At 41.3% G+C, this 25,399-nt stretch overlaps 1 protein-coding gene across 1 annotated transcript in view; it reads left to right on the forward strand.

Annotated features, from left to right (window-relative positions):
* Positions 1-4,811: 4,811 nt before the first annotated feature.
* The window catches only part of nav2a (neuron navigator 2a), an 85,402-nt gene continuing 64,814 nt past the window's right edge, over positions 4,812-25,399 (forward strand). The window contains 3 exon segments of the mRNA XM_019346135.2: positions 4,812-5,110; positions 16,864-16,981; positions 20,769-20,821. Coding sequence (XP_019201680.1) covers positions 5,060-5,110; positions 16,864-16,981; positions 20,769-20,821 — 222 coding nt within the window. The 5' untranslated portion in view covers positions 4,812-5,059.

The following is a 25,399-nucleotide window of genomic DNA, read 5'->3' on the forward strand; positions in this document are numbered from 1 at the left end:
GAAGATCATGGTATTTTGTGCTGGGTTTTTTTCCAGGCCAGGCATCTTCAATGATGTTTAACAATAAACAAGAATTAGGCGCAGAAGTTTGAATTTATTTTGAATTTTCTCTAATCCCCAGAGGGTCAAAGTGTTTTTGGTAATTGGCTAGGTGTGTAACCATGATTGTGAGGTGAGTGTTTCAAATGAAATGTAAAAAATGGCAGTGTATATTAAATCTCCACAAGCTCTTTTTAATCCATGCTCCTCCAGCTCTACAAGCTTAGAATGAATGAAGAAGGTTGCTAATAGGTTGCTTCTTTTCGCATTTAGAGCCTTATGTTTGTGTTGAAGGCTGTTTTCCCCTTCAGCTCTGACTCTTCTTTCACAATCTTCACTTCTGGTGCTGTTAAATGATCAAGCAAGTAGCAAACAGAAAGCTTAATGTTCTATCTAACGCACTTATTTGGAAGAGATAGTTACATTTTTTGGCCAAATATTTAGATATGTAATTGTATATACTGTATTTCCTAAATGTTAAGTGTATCACCATTTGTCTGTATGGTTCTCAGCTGTGCTCTGGGTTTGATGTGATTGTTGACCGTAAATAGGCATAAAACAACTATGAAATATTGCCTGGCTTTCTGTAGGCACTGCCTGCTTGAGAAAAGACGATATCGTGGATTTCTCCATCCAGCTTCAGGGAGTTTCTCATGCCGTTTTATTGCTCTGATTACAACCTGGCTAGAATCACAATGAAAGCGTGAGTGTGTATGCGCTGTACTGTGTTTGTGTGTGTTGTACTGCATGTCTGGGCTCACTCAGTTGGACTGGTTTAGGCTTGCTGATAAATGCTGAATCCAAGAGCTGGGCTGTAAATCTGCCATTCAAGAAGCCTCACCCAGATCCTTAACACTTTAAGTACCGTAACTTTGAAGACACCAGCTTCACCTGCTCCGACGCATGCATGAATAAACCAATCTATTTTACTTAAACAGTTAACCTCCTTTCAGGGATTACATATTATTTAAGAAGATCAAATGACTTGTGAACAGTTTGTGCTTTTTTTGCTGGATTGGATAACCTTTTCCAGTCTGTGAGAGGGTTGTCTGGTGTGTTTAGATGCTGTTTCATCAATAAGGCATCACTAAGGTGGCCTCAGCTGGTAGCTGTGGTAGACGGGCCCAGATGGCATCCTTGGATCCAAACTGTTCTAATCAGGTTTGTAATGGGACACCAGACAACTGTAATAACATTTTCTTTGCTTTGTACGAACAGAACAAACTGCAAGGTGAGTTGAAGATTATGTTGAGTGCAGCACTGCGCCGTGTTAATATGTTATAAATGTAATTTTCTTATGCTTGCGTCATACCCTTAAATTCAACAATTGAAAGTAGTAAATGTGTAAGGTACTGTAGTTAATACTCATTTAAAGCTCGGCAGATAGTATTACATCTGTCTGCCTGTATGGTGTCTTACTGTGGGGAGACATGGTAAATGGACTGGTTCTTAAATAGATTTTCAACTCAAGCACTCAGACCACTTCACACAACATGCCTCATTCATCCATTCATATAAACACTTTTTTCTAGTGTTTTCTATTTAACATTCATGCTGTGATGAAATCATCAGAATGTGAATCATCATAGAGCAACATGGGGTTCAGTGTCTTTCGCAAGGATAGTTTGACATGCAAGCCGGAGCAGCCAAGGTTCGAACCTTCTGATTAATAGATGACCTGCTCCACTTCCTAAGCTACGTTTTACTTCCTCAAGATACCTTTGCTTCTGATTATATTAAGGGTTTTGTGTTTGTACCATAAGCTGCTGTCTCACTGTCTTCACTTCTGAGATTTAATCTCCTCAATATTTCCAGGCATCAAGTTGTCCACCACTCTTAGGTTGTAGTGTCCTATCTTACTCACTTATTTGCAGATGAAGAAGAAAAAATGGATGATGAGTGATTACCTAATATTTGTACCTGCAGTAACCTTTAGTTATTTAGTTTGTTTAGACACAAGACAATGTCAAAGCCATAGAGAGACAAAGGATATAATCTGCCGTTACTTCCACAGCTGTCTCTCCACTAAATCCATATGTCCCTCAACCCCTCCCACCCCGAAATCACCTCCATCTAGAACAGCACAGCCAGGCAGCAGGTCCATCCCACCCCTTCACCCCCATTATTATTGCAGTCTTCCTCCCCAGGCTTTGAGAACACAGAGGTTTGAGTCCCCCAAAACAAGGACCCTTCCATGATGGGGTTACCCCCATTGTCCCTGACACACTAAGGTTTATCTGGGACTGTGAAAGGAACCATACTCAGCCCATTCACTGTGACTTCACTTAATGAGCTTGTTGAAGACTTGGACTAAAACAGTTAAACAGAAGCACTAAATGCTGACACATTCTCCGCTTGTTGAATATAATTAAATCAATGCCAGTTACGTGTAGTGGGAGACTGATGTTTCAGTGGTGTGGGAGGCTGTGTTGATTGGCTTTTCTTTTGTGGTGGTTATCACTTGAACTAGAGCATAGAAAAAGCAGGATGCCTGCAGTGTTTTTGCCTGTTTAAAGAATAGAAACCATCTGATAATCAACAGTGTAGTGGTGTCATAAAAGTGCACCTTTTAGAGATGCTCAGAAAACGTCCTGGATAGAAAAAAGGAAATGCATCATCAAGTTAAAAAGTTACAAATCCAACATGAACATTTTTAGCATGTTGGTGCAGCTACTTGCTAAAGAACTGTCAGTGTGTGTCCATATCCCCTAAATTCAGTTTCTTTTCTTTCATGAACAACATAAAAGCAATCAGCAACTTTCTAACTTTCTTTTTTTGTTAAAGAAGCAACAATTCCATTTTTTTTTTTGATTTTCAGTTTTCTTTCTAAGAGTTAATATTGACAGCTTTTTCTGATACAAACTTTAATTTTTATAATAAAAGAAAGTATTAAAGTTTATAATTTCCCCCAAACTGCAGTGTATTACAGGTTCTTCTGTCACTAAAATACTGAAAACAAAGTGCTCTGCTACTATTATTTTCATTGATAAATAATGAAATGAAAATGAGCCATTGTACACCCACCTTTACCCGAAATATTCGAACTTACCAAAGAAAATCAGCTACAAGTTATTAACGTAATTTTCAGTAGCTTCAGAAGATGGGACATAGACTCTGTTCAGTTTTTAATTCACCTCTATAATTTTCCTCCTAAGTGCTTTGACCCTTTGCTCGTACCGCGGCTGCTTGCTTGTGGTTGACTCTGAATTCAAGGTAGCTTTAGCGTTAGCCATTTTGCCTTTGTTAGCTAACCCATTAAGCTGGACGAGGGGATATAGATCGCTAATCTTATAGAAATACATATATCTATATGTATCTCGAGCCCTTTACTTCTATAGTAGTGGCATCATTGTGCTGCAGGCTGACTTTTAGTTTGTGAAATCACGGTTTTAATGGCTGTTAGCATACATATTTCTGCCTTCAAATGGTAAATATTAGCATGCTAACACACTAAAATAAGATCATTAACTTTGTGATTGGAATAACATATTGATATTTAACTCAGTCTTTAGCTACCCTCAGTTTTATTGTCATGATTTTTCAGTTGTTGTTTTTCTTTTTTCTTTTTGCACAACACTTCTGATGGGTGTCTCTGTCACTAGCAAGGAACAAAGACAATTACAGGGTCAAGTCAAAACTTGAATCTCAATCATGTATAGAGTAATATATTTTAACTGAAAGCCACTGACAGTTGATTGTGTTGACTTAGAGTTTATGGTGCATTTGAGCTCTGAATATGAAAACATAAAATACACATTTCCTCTCAGTCACAGAGTAGAAAACCTGCCATGGACGGCTATAAGTTGCATCTCTGTTCTTTTTTGGCAGTATAAAATGCTGTTGAAAAGCAAACCCTTTCTTTCATTACTTTATACTGTCTTCATGGTTTTAGTGTTATTGTTGTTTCATAAAGCTTAAAGCATTTTGTTCCGCCTGCTGGAAGCGATCAGGCATCCCCCTACTGTGGGAACTTTCTGTAAATCTTGGGCCTTTCCCAAAATTCAAATTCAGCTTGTAATTTGTGGTCGGTGGTTGCAGCGTGTATGCACAGAGGATTGGAACACGCTCAAACGCAGGGCATCCTGTACTGTGGACTCTTACATACACACTCACACATACATAAATGCTTAGGTTATGAACCCACTGTACGCATGCACATAAATAAACACATGCAGCTGCTGCAGTGTGTTGCGGGTGACGGCTGATCAGAGAGCGGACTGTTCCTTCTATGGTTGGGAAAAATAAAACTTGGCTTTTTAAAAAAAAAATTTAACAGGCAGCAGAGGAGCCGGTTAAAGAAATAATAAATAGAAAACCTACGGTTAGCATTGAGCTTTACGTGGTTTGGACTTTGGTTCTGCGCTTCTCACTATTTATTCTCTCCACTGCTATCAAGGGTGCACCGATCATCCCTTTTTTGTCTTTTGTGCTCACTTTTTGTCATGTATGGGGTAGACTGTCGGGGGAGGGGTGGTAGAAAGGTTAAGAGGTCTGTCCTTTTCTCTTGCTGTCTCCTCCCCATATGACCAATAGTCCATTGAAGAGGAATAGCACAATGTGTTGCTGTGGTCCAAGCATGAGGGGGATCCTCTCCTGCTTCTTCTCCACCGCATTTGGTTTGGCTGCCTCTCAGAGCGGCAGCAGAAGCCGCGGAGTGCCTCTTGCCTTTCACCTCCTGCCTTTATTTTTCCCTCCTCCTATGTCCCAGAGTGGGTGGAGAGAAACTGGAGGGACTGAGCTCCTTCCCCCCCCCCAGGCATACAGAGACCTGCTGGGGCTCCAGCAAGCAGTAGCTCTTCTGTTCTCCCTGGATCTCCAACGGTGCACCCAGTCGGGATTCAAACTTGCAGTTGGATTCTTTTTTAATTTGTGGATTTTTCTGTATTTTGCTACAGCTCTGCTCAGTGCAGGTTGTTCTAGACCTGCTACTAATGGCTTATATTTTGGTTTGGCTGGGCAAGCAACAGTCTTCCTCGGTGTGAGGCAGGTGTCTCTGAGGAAGGAAGCTGCACGACGCAACATGAGTGTGATGTTGTGCCGCTGGGAGCAGAACAATTTCACCATGAAACTGGTAGGCTGAACACTTCCAGATCATCACAAAGGTCAACCACCCATACGAAATCAGAAAACCGTGTATTTCAGTTCTTGACTGTGCATATAGAAAAGTATGTAGGCTTCTCTCTGTTGTTGACAGCTCTTTCTATTCACATCCTTCCCTGAAGCTGTAACATCAGAACATTTTTTTCTCCACTCTGTGTTTATGTGTCAGTAAAAGTGCTTGTCTCATCAGTCCAAAACCTTACAGCAGCTACAGTGTTAGATTGCACGCACACAGTGGATTAGTGGTGATCGTTTTAATATCAGAAGAAAGTGCTGAAGGCATGCATCTTGATTTTCCCCTCACCTGATACTAGCTTCACTTTGATGTCTGCATGGAAAGTTAAAACAGGCTTATCTAAGGCTTTAAACTGATTTGTGTAGCACATTTGCGTGTGTGTGTGTGTGTGTGTGTGTGTGTGTGTGTTTCTTCCCCTTTAAAGCATTTAAGGGGGAAAAATCAGGTTTGCTTGCTGCTTTGTTGCCTAGTGTTTGGTGTCATATAAGTATGATGGCAGAGAGATGGTAATTATTTAACAGCATCTGGGACACTGAGATAAAACACAGGGCCGGTCAGGTGCAGGTGGGTCATGTGGTGCAAACAAATGAGGGGAAAAAAGGGTCTGTGTAATGACTGATGTATATGATAAAAGTAGGAAGCAGCAGATTTAATAAAAGTCTGTTAGGATAATAGGCATCCTGTTGAGTTTACACGTAACTGAAGCGGACAGAACACACTCTCTTTTTCTTTTCTCTCTCTTTTTTCACGTCTCTCTCTTTTTCAGCCTTTTTCCTTATCTGGATCTCCTGTGAGCCCAGAGAAGAAGGGGAGATGGAAGCAGAGGAGGTTATTGCCAAAGCCTTGAGATGAGCTGATAAGAGGGCTAGCTTAATTACACACTGCTAACCTACACACAACTCAAATGAGGAGGGGGATTGTGTGTTTTCCGTGTGCCTGTGTGAAATGGAGTGGGGCTGACAAAGGCACGCACAGCCCAACATGTGCACACACTTAGAGAAATTAAAATGACCTTTCTTTTTATTATGAAGTGTAGTCGATGTCCATAGTTCTCTCTGTTATAGAACAGGTCTATTGATTATTTGATTTTCAAGATTCTTTTGTCGATGTGTGACCCATGCAGCATAAATCAAAATGCATGAATGATGTGCTTAATACTGATCCTGAGTCATGCCAGCATATGCAGAGGAGTGAAACCATGTTTTTGTTTTCGGTTACGCAAATAGATGTTCTACACCGTCAAGGCTATACCCATGCATGACACACTCAAGCTCTCAATAGCACAACGCACCCACGGCATGCCATAACTACCCTTTATTAAATTATTCTTCTCTGAAAAATCATCTAAGTAAACTCAAAGCACATCTGTTTTTTCTTTTTAAAAACTGATGTACTTAGTTGCATTTGATAAAGTCAAGCGGCTGATTCTAAGAAATCACAGGTACATGGCATGTACTTTAACCATAATGCACCCAAACATTTGGTTGAATAGAAGGATGTGAAAGCAGCAGCAATCTTTGGCCAATTTTGAACTGAAAAAGCTGTGGAATTCAACATCTGACTCAAAGGTAAAAAGATTGAAGGTTGAATATACATTATACAGGGCTTAAAAAGTCATGGTGGATAAGTGCTTTTCCAAATGCAGGAGAGTTAAAACAACAGCAGTGGTATTGTAGAGTTCTGGAGGTCACACCTCAGATGCTGCAAATATCTGCTGATTTTCAAGGACCACGATGAAGCTGTTTCGCTCTAACATCACTACCAAAACTGTCTTTATAACAGCTGCTGTGCCCTCATGAGCATCAGGCTGCATGTCTCAAAATTGATGTTGATTACATGTTGCGTAGCAGACACTGCTGTGCCGTTTCAGCTGTGCACGACTTTGGGGAATTTTGAGGTACTCATGATTCACTTCTCTCATATCCTGGAAGAACCTTTCTGTACAATCAGAGCTCTCGCTGCTGGATGCAAATGCTCTTTTCTTTTTATCGATTACTAGATGATGTTTTTCAGCCCATGGTCTTCAGATCACTTTTGACAAGTACAGGTGCCAGCACATGCTCACGCCGTCTCTTGGCTCTGTTTCCTATCCTCTTAACAGCACAGCTCTGGCCAAGTCATTTGTCTACATGTGCCTAGTATGGCCTCCATGCCTCACAAAGCCACATGTCTTTCATGTGCCAAACAGAGAGTAAGCAAAGACACGAGGGCTTATTTAAAGCTGGCCTGGTTCAGTTTTCTGTGGGCTAAAGCCACTTGAGAGGACAGTGTGAGTACACTGGCATGGAGTGGATCGCTGCCAAGGGCCTTACAGACCATGAACTAACCATGGTGTATCCTCCTCGTGACACCAAAGAAAAAGCTGCAGCCACAGATACACTTTTAATGAAGAGGAGAGAAAAAGAAAGGAGCACAAATGCTTTTGTGCTGTTTTCGTTTGTTTTCGGTTTGGTAGGATTACTGTATGAAGAACATGCACCTCGTACTCCGTCCTTAAAACATTTATGTTTGGTTTGTCAGGACGGATGATAGGAAAGACACCCAGTAAACTTTTTCCACTGTAGCAAAGGAATGTTTAGACATTTTAAAGATATAGCTTGTGGTCGGAAAGGGGAAGACTTAATGCTATTTCCAGGTAATTTCAGGGGTTGTTCATAGAATTGTCACTGCAACCTGTCTGGTATATAAGAATAATTCTCTTAAAAAGAAGAAATAAGATAAAGATAAATACATATAAAACTATTTGTAATATTCTAGTATAATATACTTTTTTTCTTGATTTTTCTTGAATTGCTTCACTGACTCAAGCTTGCATTTGCCTCTAGTTTTCATTTGCCTCTAGTACATCATAAAGTGTTGCTATGGAAAGTCTGTTTGACCACCCACTGGTCAAGCATTAAAAATCTCAGTGTTAGAGCGCAGGGCATAGCACAGCAGCTGCTAGAGCAGACTGTTGTCATTTCTGTCAGACCAGGACACCTTTGTGATGCTTGTTTTCTCAGAAGCCATCTGTTTGTGTCTGCTAGTGCTCACTGAGAGCTGTGCAGAGAATTCCCTTTGCCCAGTGCTGTGTTTCTGTGTTTTTTTAAGACGAGCAAGTTTCCTGCATTCACAGCGAGTGTTGTTGAGACTGTGTGTCGGAAGTGACAGAAAAATATACCACTGTTGGGTAAGTAGGATGCCCCTATGTACTACTCCCACCCCTCACTTCTTGATTGCTGTGTAAGTGACTCAGTCCATCCATCATCTCCCACCAGCCATCTGCTAGCCAGCCCAGCCTGGGTCAGAGGGGATGTGTTGCCACATGTCACCCTCAGCCTGCAGCAGCACAGAGGGATGCTGAGTCCTCATCGATAGGGCTCAGCATGTCTAGGCAGCAGGAGGGGTCACCCACAAAAATACATTTTCTAAGTAGTTTTTCAGGGTATCAAAGAGGTCATCCTTTACTTTGGAAAAAGTGGGAAAGAAAAATCTTAAATGCATGTATTCATCCATGTTCTATCACTAGAGCATAATCCAGCTGCCACAGGCCAAGGTATACCCTGGACAAGTCGTCTGTCTGTCAGTCACAGGACTAACACAGAGAGACAGACAACCATTCTCACTCACATTCACACCTATGGGCAATTTAGAATACTAAGTTAACCTAACCCCACATGTCTTTGGAAGAAGAATTGACCAGATGGATGTGGATTCAAATCCAGGACCTTCTTGCTGTGAGGCAGTAGTGCTAACCACCGCGCCACCGTGCTGTCCCACCATAAGTCTTTAATGTTAGAGAAAACTGGAGGATGCATTTGTCTTTATTTATTTTAATACAATTTAGAAGTCATCAGATTAAAACCCAGTAGAAGGCAGCACATTGCAGTGCAGATATGTGTTTTCTTGAGTAAAGCATGGAGAGTTTCTTTAGTGAAGCTGCTCTGAGACCCGCACTTGAAGTTTGTATTCCTTTTAGTGACACTGTAAGGTGTGAGGTCTCTTCGTGAATGTGAAGCAGCACACTGCTGATGACATAAGATGATGGCTGGATTTAGGAAGTAGCGCAGCCCACCCCCGACACCTGAGACCTCCCATGTTTTTTGTGTTTGTATTTGAGTGTGTATGTGTGTGCGCGTGCGCCTGCTATAAAATACAGCACCAGGTGTGCATGAAGGTCACTAAAGTGTCCTGTCATTAAGTGTGAGGAGCAAAGACATCCATCATATTTATATAATCTGTCTTCGACACAGGGAGCAACGGTGTGCTGTGAAGCACCACATACAGTAGGAAACTTCAAAATCTGATTTCTTTCTCATTGCCTGAATCAGCACCAATTATGTTCCCCTAGTACAACAGAAGACACGGCTTAGTTGTAGAACTGTTACATGCAGGTTGGGCCACCTACCGATAATGTAGGTAACTTATGTAGGGAAAGTCTGACAGTTAATGATCTTTCATGCTGGAGTTTTGGGTTTTTGTCTTGTTTGTCTTTTTCAAATACAGCAATCCTCCCTAACACAGTTCTCAAGTATTAAACATAAAAGGTTCCGTTTCTAGGTTAGTTTTCTTTTGACAGTCTCTCCACTCGTAGCAGAAGAAGGAACTGAGTCAAGGTGTCTGACTCAGTGAATGACAGACAGTGAGGGAGGGAGAGAGGGAGAAGGAGAGGGAGATTAAAAGAGTGTCAGACTGTCTGAGGCTTCACTATGAAGCTGACTAAAACAGGGTGAGATAAGAGAGAAGTACATTTATGGAGGAATAAAGCATGCCCCTTTCCTACAAGCAAGCCAGACAGAAGTTGTCACAGAGAAGTGTGTGTGAGAGGGGGAACACAGCATGACCAGTTATCTGTTCCAGTGTGCACCAAGTGCTCTTATCTTTTGGTCTTTTTGAAACTAAGGGATCTTCAAAATCTGAAGTTATCTTCGCCCAGATATTTGTGTTTATCGACGTGGTGGCCCCACATGGCGGGGTACAGCGGGCTCAGGGTGCCAGCCAGAAGCTACAGCCGCTTCTCCTGTGAAGCCTACAAAGTGGTAAGAAACCAGGGAGTACTTAATGCAGTGAGGCATTTAGAGTTTGTGGGCTGTCAGGGTGTTATGAATGCTTTTTTTTATACATATCTACCTTTTGATGAAGATAAAATAACATAAGAAATGATAGAGAGTATGCATTTACCTCGGGATTTAAGAAGGGAGACTGGGGAGAGAGTGCAAGAGGAAAGGTCAGCTTGAAATAGACATGTCAGGGGTAGAAACTGATCTCCAGGAACAGCAAGGAATTATTATAGATTCCTCCTTACTGAAGTGGGTATGCTACAAGTTTAATAAATGAATGGAGTCTCAGTGCTGGGATTTAGTTTTACCTTATAAACCCCTAAATAGTCGCAGGAAGAGGCCTTCAACTTAGGTTGCTCTGCGTTTGACGAGGTAGATTTCTTTTGAAAAGGTAGAAGAAAGCATTGTTATCAGAGCATGTCTTTTGTAGACTCAGCACTCAGGGCCATTACCTGAATTATAACAAGAGCTGTTTAAGTCCTGGCTCCCTATGAAAGCTTTTTGTGAGAGATAGCACTTTATGGCAGCTTTGGTCCTGCTGCGTTCTCCTTAAAGTTCTTGCTCATGTTGGTAGATTAGTTCATAATGGCGTGTTAAGCACAGCGCTTTTTAGGTTGCTTACTGAACCCTGAAAGTAATAAGGGTAATAGTCCTGAAGTTATCAACATAATTGTTGCTGCACCATCGACGTATGTGAGAACTGTGCTTTGAAGGACAGACCTCAGGTGTTGTGGTTTAATGCCGTGTGAAAATGTGAGAAATATTGTGGCTGGTTTGTGATTTTTACGCTTGAACTTCAGTGGAAAGACTAAATGGTCCTCGACAAGTGGAGAAAATTAACACACCTCTCGGTTATGAAACAATTCGAAAACCTTTGCGGTTGGAAAACAAAAGGAAACACATCATTATCACCAAACTAAAAATATACAAATCCAAAATGCCAGGAAAACATTTTGAGCATATTGCTGAACCCATGTGGTAAAATTAGATGCTTCTGTTTTTGGAATGCGCAAATTAAACAAAAAGTACTGGCAGCAAGTTTTTTAGTATGTGTCTAGGGGAAGTCTGATAGCTGTGTGGTTATTTTAGTATGTTTACTGTAATTCCATTAACTCTAATATAACAATAATTTGGTATAGAATTTCACTGATGATTGTCCATTGCTAGCTAAAATTTCCCACTGTCCTTAAACATGCAAACACTAGAAACAAAGTTACGCTGCAATAGGCCCAGGTTACTGACAGCTTCCCATGATGCACTTAGTGTTTCTTCTTCTTCTCTCTGCATTTATACATTTATCCATCACTTGCATTTACAGATGTCTGCCCCTTCCTGAGGCTGGTTCTGATGGAGAGTTTTCTGTTAAAAGGGAGTTTTTCCTTTCCACTCTTGGCAAGTGCTTGCTCAGACGGTGTTGTCTGATTGTTATGCTTTCTCTGTATTATTGTAGGGTCTTTACATTACAGTATGTGTAGTAAAGTGCGCTGAGGCGGCTGCTGTTGTAATTTGGTGCTATATAAATAAAACTGAATTCAATTCAGTTGAATATGATCAAAAAACGGTCGATAGCCAAGTTTTAGGTACTTAAAAAAGTCACTTGCAGCAGAGTGAGGACAAGCATCAGATTAGATAGAGTGCAGTGTTTGCTTTAGTGAACAAGTTATCATTTCTCAAGTGAGTGTTATTCCAAACAACAGAGATAAAAGAGCAAAAGAAATAAAAAGTGTTTGCTCCAGCTGCGTGTCAGTTTGAAATAAGCAAACATGCCCACAGGAAGTACACAAACACATCAGTCTATCTCCTCCTTCTGTCCTCAACCGAGTGACATTTGCCAAACTTATGCATCTAAACTCTTCAGTTTTCAGAAAGTGCCCTTCAAATTGAGGGCACACTCCCAGTGTGAGGCTCTGGCTGCCCGCAACTTCTGTTTGACAGGGCCAACCGAGCACTGCAGGGATGGCCTGTGTGCGTCATGCCCTTCTGTAGGCATCCCACACCAGCTTGGTGACTCAGCAAGCTGAGGCAGCAGGGATGCTGGATGTGAAGCAGATCTGTGCGTTTTTGTAAGAAAAAAAAAAGGAAAGATGCATCAGTCTGAATGACTCATCAATGTTTGTTAGAGGCTTTGAAGAACTGATGCTTTTCCAATTTTAAGCCTTAAATGGGACATTATTATTATGTGAACACGATGATGCAGTTGGGTCCAGGCTTTCATGCGGTGTGTGCTTGTGACTTGACAAAGCATGGCTCACTGTTTAAAGAATCTTTTGACTAAATGGCAAGCGATGGAGAGAAAATCTACTGTAGACTCCATACAATCGCACACTGATACCAGACTGACTGTATAATGGCAGCATTTATGTCAGGTTGCGGTGTTGGTGTGCTTTCAGTGCTTTCAGTGTTGCAGCAGAAAACAAATAACTGAAGTGAGAACTTAATCTTATTGAGTCTTAATAAAACAAATATTGACAAAGTTTAACCAAGTTGAAAAAGGTGATAAATCACAGTTTGTTATTCCAATACTCAGCATGTCACAAAATGTTAAAAATTGCAATAATATCTAGAATGAAGGATCATGATAATATCGTAACATGGGGTGTCTGGTGATTAACACTTCTACATGATGGATGCGCGCAGTGTCTAAATGATTCTGACGGTTAACACTCCAATCTCAATGCCTTTCTGTATTTTCAAATCCAGGGTCCTTAAGCCCGGGGCAAAAACAGTAGTTATCTGTAACTCTCCAAATACCATCAGACTGCTCTGCTACTTGTTACTGTTATATCAAAGAAAGATGCAAACTACCGGCAGGCCCAGATTTGGTTTATGGAGGCGACATATTCCCAAAGCAAAATGTCAGTAGAATTGATAGACCACATTTTACAGTTTCTGTAAGTCCGTGACATTGTGAATGAGTCAGTGTCATGTTGCTTTCTCTGATGATGGGAACGTCCCTTACCACAGCTCCAACTTACAACTCCTAAAACGACCCCCATTACCATCAGGGGGTAATGGAGGGATTTTCCATCTTAGAAGATGCATCTGCACGTTATGAATCCCCGACTGCCACACTGTTGTTGACATATGGCTGCGACGGTACTGGTGAGGAAGATAAGAGAAGTATGCTCTCCCAAGGGAAGTAAAGTTATTAATAGGATGGTTTTCATGATATTAGCAGATACATGTACCAGAGATACAGAACATGTAAGTTATTATGTTGGTGTAAATCCTTTCAGATTTATGGAACAATGTCATTTGTATTTTATTTCATGATAAGTCCCTGTTTCAAGTATTATAAATGATGTATTCAGAGGACACCCAGATGAAGAAGTATGAGTCATGTGGAGGTTGGTAGTTTTTGTGTATAAAATCCTTTTTTTTTTTACCTAGGTTATGTTTTCAGGTCCTCCACTTAGTGAGTTATTGGTCTGAAATGGACAAAAACCTTCTAACTTAGAAACTATGATTCTTACAGGTGGGGGTATATTTAAAATATTTCACATTTGACCTCTGACATTTCCCTTAAAGTCAATAGATTTGCCTGATCAGGTCAAAGTGATATAGAGCTATTTAAAAATAAATTTCTTATTGTCTTTGTTTGTACTGGCAGCATTGAGGGATTCTAAATATCACATTATAGCGTGCATCCAAATATCATGTCACATTTGACCCCTGACCTTACAGAAGATTTTACAAGTAAAATAAGGTAGGTACGTGTACTGTGTGTTCAGTGACCAGCTACACACAGAAATGCCAATAATGCCACGGGACTGCCCCGTGTAATAATGCTAACTACTTATCTTCTTATCTCCTTAGTGATTAAATTGTCTATATATTATTAACAGTGGTTTAAATTAAAGACTGAACCGGAATCTGTTGTATCTCATCTGTGTTTGATAGATGGATATTGAATCAATATGGAATTAATATTTCTTTTCACAAAGTATTCAGCCTGTTAAAATGCCTCCCAGATCTGATGTCTGCCTCTCATCACCCATCACTTTTTCTTTAAGCAACTTCCAGATCACAGAAGCTCCAATAAATGTGTGGTTTACCACACATGATTCCCATTATTGCATTCTTTCTTTTTCCTGTTTATTTCAAAGTTCCAGTTATGAGTGAGGTCTTTGATGTAGATGCATCTGACTTATATTGACTGATTCAGTTGGATAGCAGCGGGGTGAAACTTGAAGCAAATGATGCATCACTGTGGATGGCCCTGTTATTAATGCTTAATTGAGTTTCTGTTGACATGGTGAATGTAAGTTCAGTATTTGCTATCCTTTTATCTCTGTTTTGGTCTCTCCCAGGTGGTGTTTTTGTGAAGTTGTACTGCAAGTTAGACCTTTCACATATATATTAAAATATTTATTTGCTTAAGTTCAAAATGTTCTTTTTTGATCAAAATCCCTGTGGTTACTGTTAAGTTTTCTTCTTGAACGCAGCTCTAAGTTGCATCAAGCCTTTCTTTAAAATGAAAATTTTTCAAATGCAGCATTTACCTGCTGCATTTGAAGCTTGAGCAGCCTGAGTTGGAAACATCAGAGAAATAAAGTGTGTTTTGAAAAGTTGTCTCTTTCGGGACTTAAAAGCAACCTGTTGCTAACTTATCTCTCCCCTTGCTACAAGCCCATACCCCCTTCTCCACATGCCCTCGGGCTATTTGACCTCCCCTCTGGTTTTCAGCTCCTTCAATGACAGCTACCCATTTCCCCTCATTTTTAATTGCAATCCAAGCCCTCCATTTACCTGCCCGAAACTACTTCAAAGAGCGCTTGCACATTCACACAAAAGCTCTTCAAGATTGCACTTCCTTTTTTCCACAACCAGCTGAGAGTGTGAATGGATCGTCTAATCCGGCAGCTTAAAGGCTTTTTTTAGTTCAGCCTGTCACTCAGAACTTTTTTTGTTGTAACCGTGCGTTTGCGTTTGGGAATGCAGCCCGTGTAATTTCAAAATGTCGCTCCGAGGCGCTTTGTATTTAATGTGTGGTCGTGTGTTTGCATCGTAAACCTTTTGCGTTTGAGCTTGTGCGTGATGATGAGTGTACAGATGTGCGTGTTTATGAATCTTTTTGAAGTGCTCGCACCTGTTGTAAGACTTCATGAGAGCAGTGATTCATCTGTCGAGGCAGAAAAGCTTCAGGTTTGTTTACAGTGCAAATTCAAAGAAAGAAGGGTCACAACTGTGCCACACGCCTCACCTCAAGCATGTGCTTTTAGGCTTGGCCTATACAATGCCATGCACTCACTGAGGACTGACAGATAGACATGAATTTCACAGTGAAGTGTGTACTGACGAAGTTCGCTTGCTTGTGTGTCTGGATTTTGTAAATGAATCAGTTTTGGAATTTGACATTTATGCCAGCAGAAACTACTTTGTGTTTGAGTTGCATCCCATTATCTTAATACAAGAATCTGTCAGCCTGACTAATCATTATTTTCTTCCGTGTAAAAGAAAGATTAATCAAAAGCATAAACTTTGTACAAAGCAGAGAAGGAACATCTCTCTGAAAATCAGTTTGAGAGGTACACCAAGCTGAATTTAAGAGATGGAGGATCCAATCACTGAAGATGGATTTTTAGTTTACTTGGCAACGAAGAGTTGGAGATAAAGTGCCTGAATTTCAGGACCGGGACCACGCCTCCAAACACGCCCCTTCCGGTTCTTATCTATATATGGATACCCCAGTTCTACAAGCTGTTTGTTCTGCCAGGCCTGGGAGCCGCCGCCAGTTCCTTCTGAGGCCTTCCCCAAACCCCTAAGTTTAAGCCATTCACCTTTATCCACTAAAAACGCTGTCAAAACAGCTAGTGAAATGAGATTATTGCAGAAAACTGACAGTTACTTAAACATGCTGATTGCCACTTTCCTGTTATGTCTTAGTGGACTGCAGGTCTCTGAGTTTGTATGAATGCAAGAGTGAGACATGGAGTGAGAGGTGTCTTTATTTAGAAGCACATGTTTCAAATCCCTTTGGGCTCCACTGATGTTGGACTTGTCACACAGAGACTGTGCAGTTTACAGACAAGCCGGACATTGCTGCATATCACGATGGATTGATGACACATCCATTTCTTAAAAAACATCTCCTTCATTTTTAGGAATAGCCTTCTGCACAACTTCTCTTCAGCCGCTTCTTTTTTTCACCTCCTCAGAAAGAGAGACTCACTTCTTATGATCACAGAGGGAGTAAAAAAAGAGAGAGTTTGCAGCTAATTATGAAGGAAGCTATTCAGATTATTCAGATGCGTTCTCTACCAACACCCCCCCTCCTCCCCCGTGTCCTCTCCTCCCCCCAGGCGGTGAAGGGTCTTTTCTGTCCCCAGAGAGTGATGTCAGCATGGCCCATTGAAAACAGCCGCCGTGTGCTCCGAGATGAATGCCCTGGCTGAGCACAATGGCCCCAATTTGAATACCACGCGGATATATGCCAGATCGGAGCCCCCAACAAAAGAAAAGAGGGCTACTCTGCTCCCATTCAAGCATGCTGTTATTTTATTAGTCGTAAATTTGCTTCATCCATTTATAGCTTTTGTAGTTTTTCAAGTGTTTATGGAGTTTGAAACACACGGGCGACCTGACGGGGTCGGCCCCTGTTTTGGACAGAATTTTATTTTTGTTGGCACGTAACTGAAACACCGTGCTCGTGTTTGTGTCTGACTGCAGATTTACACGGACTGGGCCAACCACTACCTCGCCAAGTCAGGACACAAGCGTCTGATCAAGGACCTGCAAACAGACGTCACGGACGGAGTGCTGCTGGCTGAGATCATACAGGTCGTAGGTAAGGAAACCAACTTCTGATTCCAGGCCCTGCTGGAAGAAGCCAGCTCTGATCAAGTGACTGCTGGAGAAAAATGCGAGCCACGTCATTACTTGTTTAGATACGGCTGACCTTTACCAAATAAATGGTCGCTTCCAAACATCATCATTAACTACAAACTCTTCTTTTGTTGAGGTGATAAGATTAAACCATTTTACTCTATTATCTAATGTAATATTGAACTATAAAGTAGATTTTGCAGCTGAAGTAATTACTTCCACAAAGGGCCAATAGTCAGGAGAAAAACACTATTGTTGAGGAAAACTTCTATGAATTTATAGACAGTCAGTGAACCACAGTTTGTAGACAGGGAGAATGTATAGAAGAGAAAGGAGGACAGTTAGAAGAGTGAATATAAATATAAATCAAATTTAAACTTTCTGAAGTTTGTGCTTTACTGTGTCTCAACTCTTTACAAACCAATGTCTTGTATCGTGTTTGTATTGTTAAGCATGTTTTTGATTCAGTTATGTTCTCAAAGAGTCTTATGATCCTAAATCAAATTAAGAAAGCTTATAACTCATCAACAGCAGTTATACACAGTATGCAGCTGTTCAACCCACTGCTGATCGTCTGTGTTTTTGACCCATGCTCTCATCTGTAAAATAATCATCATCATCATCAGTCTTGTCATCTTGTCTGGCCGTCCTCAGCCTGTCATTTCATCTGCCGGCAGCCTTGCAGCTAAAACAGGCAAACACCAGCTGACCGGTGATTCAGCATGTCAGTGACTTTGTCTGTTCCCTGCTCCTCCCCCATGTCTCTGACCCAGATTCTGTACATTTTATGCTATGAAGACTTTTACTGTTCTCACACTACATCAGTTGTTGCATGTGATTGTGTTTTGAGTTAGGTCGTGAAGTTCATGTCTTTGTCCCTGATCCTGGTTCTGCCGGAGGTTTCATTCTGTTAAAATTTAGTTTTTCCTTCCTGCTGTCGCCCAGTGCTTGATTATAAGGCCTTGTCTGATTGTTGGGGGGGTTCTCTATTATTCTAGGGTCTCTTACAATATTAAGCACCTTGAGGCGACTTTTGTTTTAATTTGGCACTATATAAAGCTGAATGAGCATTATAGGTCTTTTTGGGTTATACGAATCTTCATCTGTTAGAAGGATTCCAGCAAAATGCAGTTGTTTTCACACCTGTATGGTTACTAAAGAGCAAGGTTGGCATTATATTCCTTTGGGGATATGCACAAGCATAAATGCTGACACAAGAATGTGGAACTGTTCTAATGCTACTTTCCAGCCTGGATGTGCTGGTGTTTTTTTTATGATTTATTCTTATGAAAGTTTGATGTTTTGACTGGGTAACATGTTGAACAGGGTCTGTCTTGCTCCTCTGTGTTTGTTCAGTTAGTATTAAATAATTCATTAGCAGTGAACCTGATTATTCAGACTATTTTGGAGCTCAAGAAGTGAAAGTTTTGCTGAATTTTATAAGTGAAAGGCGGCTCCTGAGTTTCTGCATTGTGGAAAAAGTACCTGATGTTAATGCAGTGCAGGTGACAGCTGGCTACAGCTTTGCTCTCAGATTAAATCATTTCCAACCAGAGCCATCCATTCACCTGTTTTGTACCTCCTTTCTGCCTGCTGCCTCTTGTCTCCTGGGAAAACCTCATACCCACATAGTGTGATGAAACCAGAGCAGCTTGCTGGTGTTGGAACAGCCGTACAAGTTCAGAGGCCTGGCCGGATATGACACCTGTTTAGCTCTTTGACCTGCTTAGATTCAAGGTCAGGGTTGACCTTCACACAAGCCTCCAGATCGATTTCTTCATCAGTTGTTTTTATGAATATTTCAGAGGGTAATCTGTCCGGTGAAATTCAACAAAAAATTAAGATATGGCTCTGTCCTCTGTTTCTAGTCTTCTCCAGTAATCTAGCTGTTGTATAGCCCAGCTGCAGGAATGTGAACTGTTTATTTATTTGCTCAGTATTCACAAGATAAACTGTGTGAGTATGTTTTTTAGTTTTAGTTTTAAGTGTGTCCCAAAATCACACAGAACGTGTCTCTTGTGAGTGTTGGTGTCTACAGTGTGCAATTTTTAGGTAGCACACAAACCAAAGCCAACAGTAGTAGTGTTAAATCACTGATAGTCTTGTTAGCACTAAACTATTTTGGAATCGCTTCATGCCAAATTTCAATTCTCAGTATGACAATGACGTGCTTTAAATGCACATAAAGAGAGGTAGTATCCAAATACATGCTGTAATACCAAGTTCATAAAAGTGAAAAACCCCTCGCCTTGAAGGTCATCTTGACCTCTCGAGCTCTTCCTGAGCTGCTGCTATTTCTAGATCACTTCTTATAAGTCTCCTACTGACCACTTGTATGAGCACCCTGTGATTTCACCACAGACCTCAGACTTGGGCAGGAAACGAACATCAACTGCTCTTTAAACCTGACCAGACTTGCAGGATCGGTGTCAATCCACAAAGATCAGTAGGGCCACCAGGAGCATGTTTGCTCTTTTGGGTTTTACAACATTCACTTATCTTGCACCAAGAATTTGTCCTTCATGGTCAGATCGTCAAAGTAGAGTTGGACTGTAATGCCCTGATGCTTCAGCGTGAGAACAGAAACCACGAGACCTGCAGTGGATCCTGTTGTGCACCATTGTGTGTACAAAATATACAACATATTAAAAACAATTTTTTTTCATCACCTCCTTTTTTTTCCAAAGTTAAAATTCAGGCTTTAGGGTCATCATCTTAAGAAACAGTGAAGGAGATCCATAGACCTTCAGTAAAAGGAGTCAGAGCTGGACTTCTATGGAGCGAATAACAGCAGCACTACAAGTATAGCAGTGTTGCCCAAGGAGGACTTTAAAACGAGAATGGTTTTACATTTTTATGGGTGGAGTTGTTGAAGTTTCTAATTGCATGTTGACCTAATTGACCTGATAACACCACCAATTTTTCAATACCGGTTTTTACCCTCTTTCAGCTGGAATGTTTTACCTTATGATCTCTGCTAAAGTCAATCCATCCATCCATCTTCCGGTATTTATCCACTAGTCACAGGGTGTAGGAGAGTATCCCAGTTGTTACTGTGTGAGAGGTGGCGTGCACCCTGGGCAGGTCACCGGTCTTCTCTACTACAATGTTTTATTGTTTTGTTTTTTTAAATTGGCATAAACTGAAAATTAAATCAGTTTTACATCACAGTCCAAAGTGTATGGGAGCTATTTATAAAAGCCCAGTAATCCCAGGAGTCTTCGTCATTTCCACTAAAACTGACCACAGTTCTTTCATATGTGAATTGTAAAACAAAACCATCCACTTCCCTGGAAGAACAGTGTTTTGTGCTACTGTAGGGTGTAAAGGATGTGGTCCTGACATGTAGCTGCCCTCTAGTCTCCACCGTGCCTCCTGATGCAGGAGTCTGTGCTGTTAGCCCAGTTGTCAGCTGTGAGCTGAGGGCTGTGTCTCAGCTGCTGTGGGCTGGGCCTTCTAATGGACGGGAGGGATGATTCTCGACACCACACACACACAGCAGCGCAACACTCCTGGTCGGGCCCCCAACGGCCCCGTTCCCATTTGCTGTGACCAGATAGCATTTCATGTGTCAGCGGGAGGGGATAGGAAAGGAGGAGCGGGGGGGGATCCCAGTCACTGGCATGAACACCTCTGCTCTCTGCAGACACACACATCGGGATAAAGGAGAGGATTACATCTGAACACGCCTGAAAAGAGTTCTCATTATCTCTTCTTTTTGTCTTTCTGTCTCTTCTGTCTCTCCTCAGCCAATGAGAAGATTGGTGATATCAATGGCTGTCCCAAGAGCCGTTCTCAGATGGTAAGTGACCTACCAAGTTTGTTTTGGCAGAACGTTGAGAAATTTACCTGCGTGTTTGTGTGAAACAAACCCAGCTCTTTGAAGTCCCATCTGATCAACTTAAGTGGCCCTCGCTAGAAACTGCGGCACAAAAGTCCCTGGTAAATAGTTGTAGATGTGAATAGTTAGCCCATTTATTTTTACTTTTGTGGTATGGTGGGCAGTCATCTGTGAAACCTCTGGCTCAGACTTCTGGATTTGGCTCTCAGTTAAAAGCATCGCAAGCTTTGGTTTTGGGGCCAGTTTTGCCTCTTCATGTTACACATGATACACATCCAAAGAAGTCAGCATTCCTCACATCTTCAGGGGTAAAAGCAGATGGAGAATATCAGCACTGATTTAAAAAAAAGAAGTGTTTAGAGCCAGTTACGATGTGTTTTTGTCTGCAGTGATAGTTAGAAGATACATAGGTGGGATTGCCTCCTTGACACCGCTGGTGGCATTTTAGCGGTTTTACAGTTTAGTGCTCTCTGTGGGAAATGAACTGAGCATCCCGAAGCAGGGCTGCCCTCCACTGAATGCAATGGGTCATAAATTAGGACAGTGTGCCAGCTGAGGGGACTATTTCTGGCCACCAGCCAGACTACTGAAGCCTACCAAAGCACCAGAGAGAGAATGATGGAGACACCCATACACACCCATATTTAACAACTGAGAAGGAGGTGGAAGCACAGCTGATCCCTGAGCGTCACTGCACACACATACCCACAGTGGAGCCATATTACGGTACTTATGAGGGCATTCTGCTCTGACTGATTATAGTTCTTCTTTAGCATTTGATGGTGTTTTCATTTCATTCGTTTTTGATGGAGGTCGCCTATGTCCTGCCATGTTATTACATTTATTTCAGAATGAATTATATATTTGAGAGCTTCTGACCTTTTGTAGAGAGTGAGGTTTCACACTATGATGCTCACGGTAGGCTCTGTATTTATCATTCCTGAAAACAGAGAGAAGGGGTTTATCCACGCTTCTCTTTGGGTTGCTGAGCATCACTGATTTGAACGTGTTTTTTCTGTCCGGCTGTGTTTGTGTGAGAGAGTAAATTCACTAGAACCAGAATCAGTGAAACACTTTATATAAAATATAATGACCTAAGAAAAACATAAATTAATTGCACATTGTTCAGTTGCATTGTTTATCCTGGACAAGCATTATTGTGATGATGCAGGAACAACACCAACATAGAGTATACACTTTTTACATTTTTACATAGTGTTTGAAAACATTTATTAACTCCCACTGAAAATGGTCTCGACTCCATCTCCACTTAGCTATCAGTTAGGTCTTTCCCATTAGCCGTGATTACACGCCCAGTTCTCCTGTAACCGAGGATCTTGAAATTTTGGTCTTGGTGGTCTGGACGTCTCTCTCTGTGGGTTTCTTATCAACATCCTGTTTAGAGCTCTTTCGCATCCAGCTCATGTGGCACAGCAGCTTTTTCTTTTTCAAGGCGAGAGGATTGTAGCTTACCTCTGAGACAGAACAAGTGGTTCCAAATGGATGGTGTATCTTTTATGGTGTTGTGATTCTTCATAGACTCTGTTTGCGTCAAAAGAAATGGTTTGTTTCTCTGTTTTTATAGTGTTCATTCAGTCAGTGGGAATTGTTTAATGGAAAGCAGTTGTCAAAATCTTGTTTTAACTTTGCACGCAGACCCACAGATGTTGCAGTATGTGCGCATGTTTGTCTATGTATGTGAATGTGATTGATTCTCTGTGTATAGTCTCAGTATTTGTGTCGGCTTTAGAACCGAATCTGAAGCATTCAAACAGCGCTAAGGGTAGGCATAACCACAGCAATTATGCAGAATGTCTGCTTTGTGTATCGTAGTGCTGTCAAAACAAACACACACAGAGGTTCTGAGAGTTTATTTAACAGAAGAAGTGTTTAGAGGAGTGAGAGAGCTCTTTTTTTTAACCACACTTGATTTCATTGTTTTCAAACTCTATCGAAAAAAAATCTGCTGCCATTCACTAGCACTTGACTCAAGCTCGGCTTCTGAATGAATAAAAATGGAAATAAGCTCCATCAGTGGGATAAACTGTAGTGCTTTCACCTCACTCACCTGCTGTCTATCCGCGCAAGTGCCTGTAACTGTCACATTCTTGTTGAAAGAAACCCCCCTGGCAGGTCATCCCTTTGCCACCCAGTCTGCCACAGTGTGTGTGTGTGTGCGTGTGCGTGTGCGTGTGTGTGTGCATCGTCTGCCTGCCTGTCTGTGCAGGTTTAGTCCAGACTGAGGGTGTTGATTTGACAGTGAGCTGTTAAAACATCCCAGGATGGCCCAGCACATAGGGAGACACACAGACATGCTTACATGGGGTGTCTCATTCAGGCACCCCCCTGAATGAGACACCCCCGTTTCCCCCTCTGGTTGAAAGTAGTTTAAATTAAAAAGTAAAGTGTTAGCAATTTTCAAAAGCCAGAATCACCGTATGAGATTCAAGATTCACGCAGCATGTTTCAAAACACAGATAAACCCATGGCATCCACATGATGTGTCCAAGATGTGAATACAGAGGGAGTGTGAAAGGGTTTCTGTCTTGATTTTATCTTTTAGGGAGCTGTTCATTTTCCCCCGTCCCTCTGTTCTCATTACTCTGTGTGCTGGACTGATTGGTTCTCACCAATCTGCCATAAAATAAAGAGGGTGAATTGAGGAAGTAGACTGACAGACAGCCACACAGGTGTTTAGAAACCAGCAGGACCAGGTGTTTAATGGACTTGATGAAGCATAGAATGAATGTTTATTTGCTGAACTGTCTGCACACTTGAGCTTTTCTTTATAATTCACCGCGCGTTTCACCTTCAGGTGTGGTTTGAGATTGGATTCTATCAGGTGAGAAAGCACCTTACCCTGCAGTGTCTTTATTTTGCTTTATTCAATCTAAAAATGTACACAGAATTGTGCTGGTGTGTCCATGGATGCTTATTTTTGATGTTTTAGCTGGTGGAGCTTTACACAGGTACGCAGGGCAAGAACTAGAAGGTGTTTGATTAATGCTTAAACAGGCTGGTTAATGTTTGATCATAAGGCGTTACACTTTCTGTGTGCGTTTGAGAGAGAAATCCCCGAGTGTGTCAGCTGGTCAGAGCTCAGGTGATCACATGGTGGATTGGAGAGAATGAGCAATCAGAGTTGCTGTTGCTAAGATACCAAATATACCAGAAGCCAAATAATATTTTTCAGCCGGCACAGACCTTTATTCACCCTGGAGATATTGTGTCTTCCACATGACTTCTGCTGACCCGCAAAAGAAAGAGCACCTATAGCAGTGGGATAAAATAAGAGCGACGTTACCCTGAATAATGCAGTTCAGTTCAACTGTTCTCAATCAAAAGCTGCCTCCATATAATATTAACACTTTTTTCTGGTGCTGTGATAGAGAGGTAATCATGTAATGTTCCACAAGGTGTTTGTATTTATTTGTCCAGCCTTTGTACATACACTGTGCTCATTTGTGGCTTAACAATTAGTCTATTCATGGGAGATATGACACAGCAGTTTTTAATGGCTTTTTTTTCCAGGAACATTTAAACTTTGAAAAATGTGGCCTTTTAAGATGAAAGCCTGGGGGAATTTCAGTTTGTGTTGGTGCAAGCCAATGTTAGCCTGAATCAAAACTGTTTCGAAGGAACAATTAAAACATAACAGTCAACTAACAATAGCACAGATATCCTAATATGACTGCCTCAGCTCTCAAACACAACAGTGAGTATGTAAAAATGAATTTTCAGATGGAAGAGGGCTCAGTGTGCTCCCTGTTACACCGATGTGTGTGAAGTTGCATCATGGTGTGTCTATTCATGCTGCTGCTGCGCCAGAACATTTCTGTTAAAAACTTGAGCGTACGTGGTTTTCTGTCAGAATAGAAAGAATTACTCAGGTACGTGTCAAAGTTCTGCAAGTGGGTGGCTAGATGCCATCCATGAAACATCCTGAGTGGGTGAAAGTGTGTGTGTGTATGCGAGGGCACACACTGATGGATTTAACAACGCACAGATACACACACATGCTGATGCAACGTGTTGGCTCACAGTCTTAACACGCAGCCAGACTCTACAAGAACCAACAGTCAAAAGGTCAAATGACATGGAGCTGCCCGGAAACAAAGCTTGTGTTGTCACATAATAGAAAAAAGGTCCAATGCATCAAGCCAATAAGGTGTTTCTCTAAAATTTCACATTTCAGCCAAAAAAAAGGTTCCTGCCTAATTGAAGCAGAAAAATTTAATTTGTTAACTGCTGTTTTGCAAAAGAATGTGTGATTTCAGTTTCTTACAATTTTTTTTCTTTTAATGGGAAACTGTAATGTACCCAAACAGACCAGCTTCTGGATTAACTTTGACCGTTCATAGTTAGGGGTAAAGTAGGGTATTTTATTGTTATTGGGATTTTGATGCTCATAATTTCAGTTTTACTTCCAAATGAAGTGATGAAGTGTTTCAGATGGTCTCACAGTTTCTTGCTGTAATGATGTTGTGCTTTGTTCCCAAATCCCAGCAAATAGAAAAGCATAGAGGTAAATTCAAAAGC

The sequence above is a fragment of the Oreochromis niloticus genome, linkage group LG1 (genome assembly GCF_001858045.2).
Source record: "Oreochromis niloticus isolate F11D_XX linkage group LG1, O_niloticus_UMD_NMBU, whole genome shotgun sequence".
NCBI classification, from domain to species: domain Eukaryota; kingdom Metazoa; phylum Chordata; class Actinopteri; order Cichliformes; family Cichlidae; genus Oreochromis; species Oreochromis niloticus.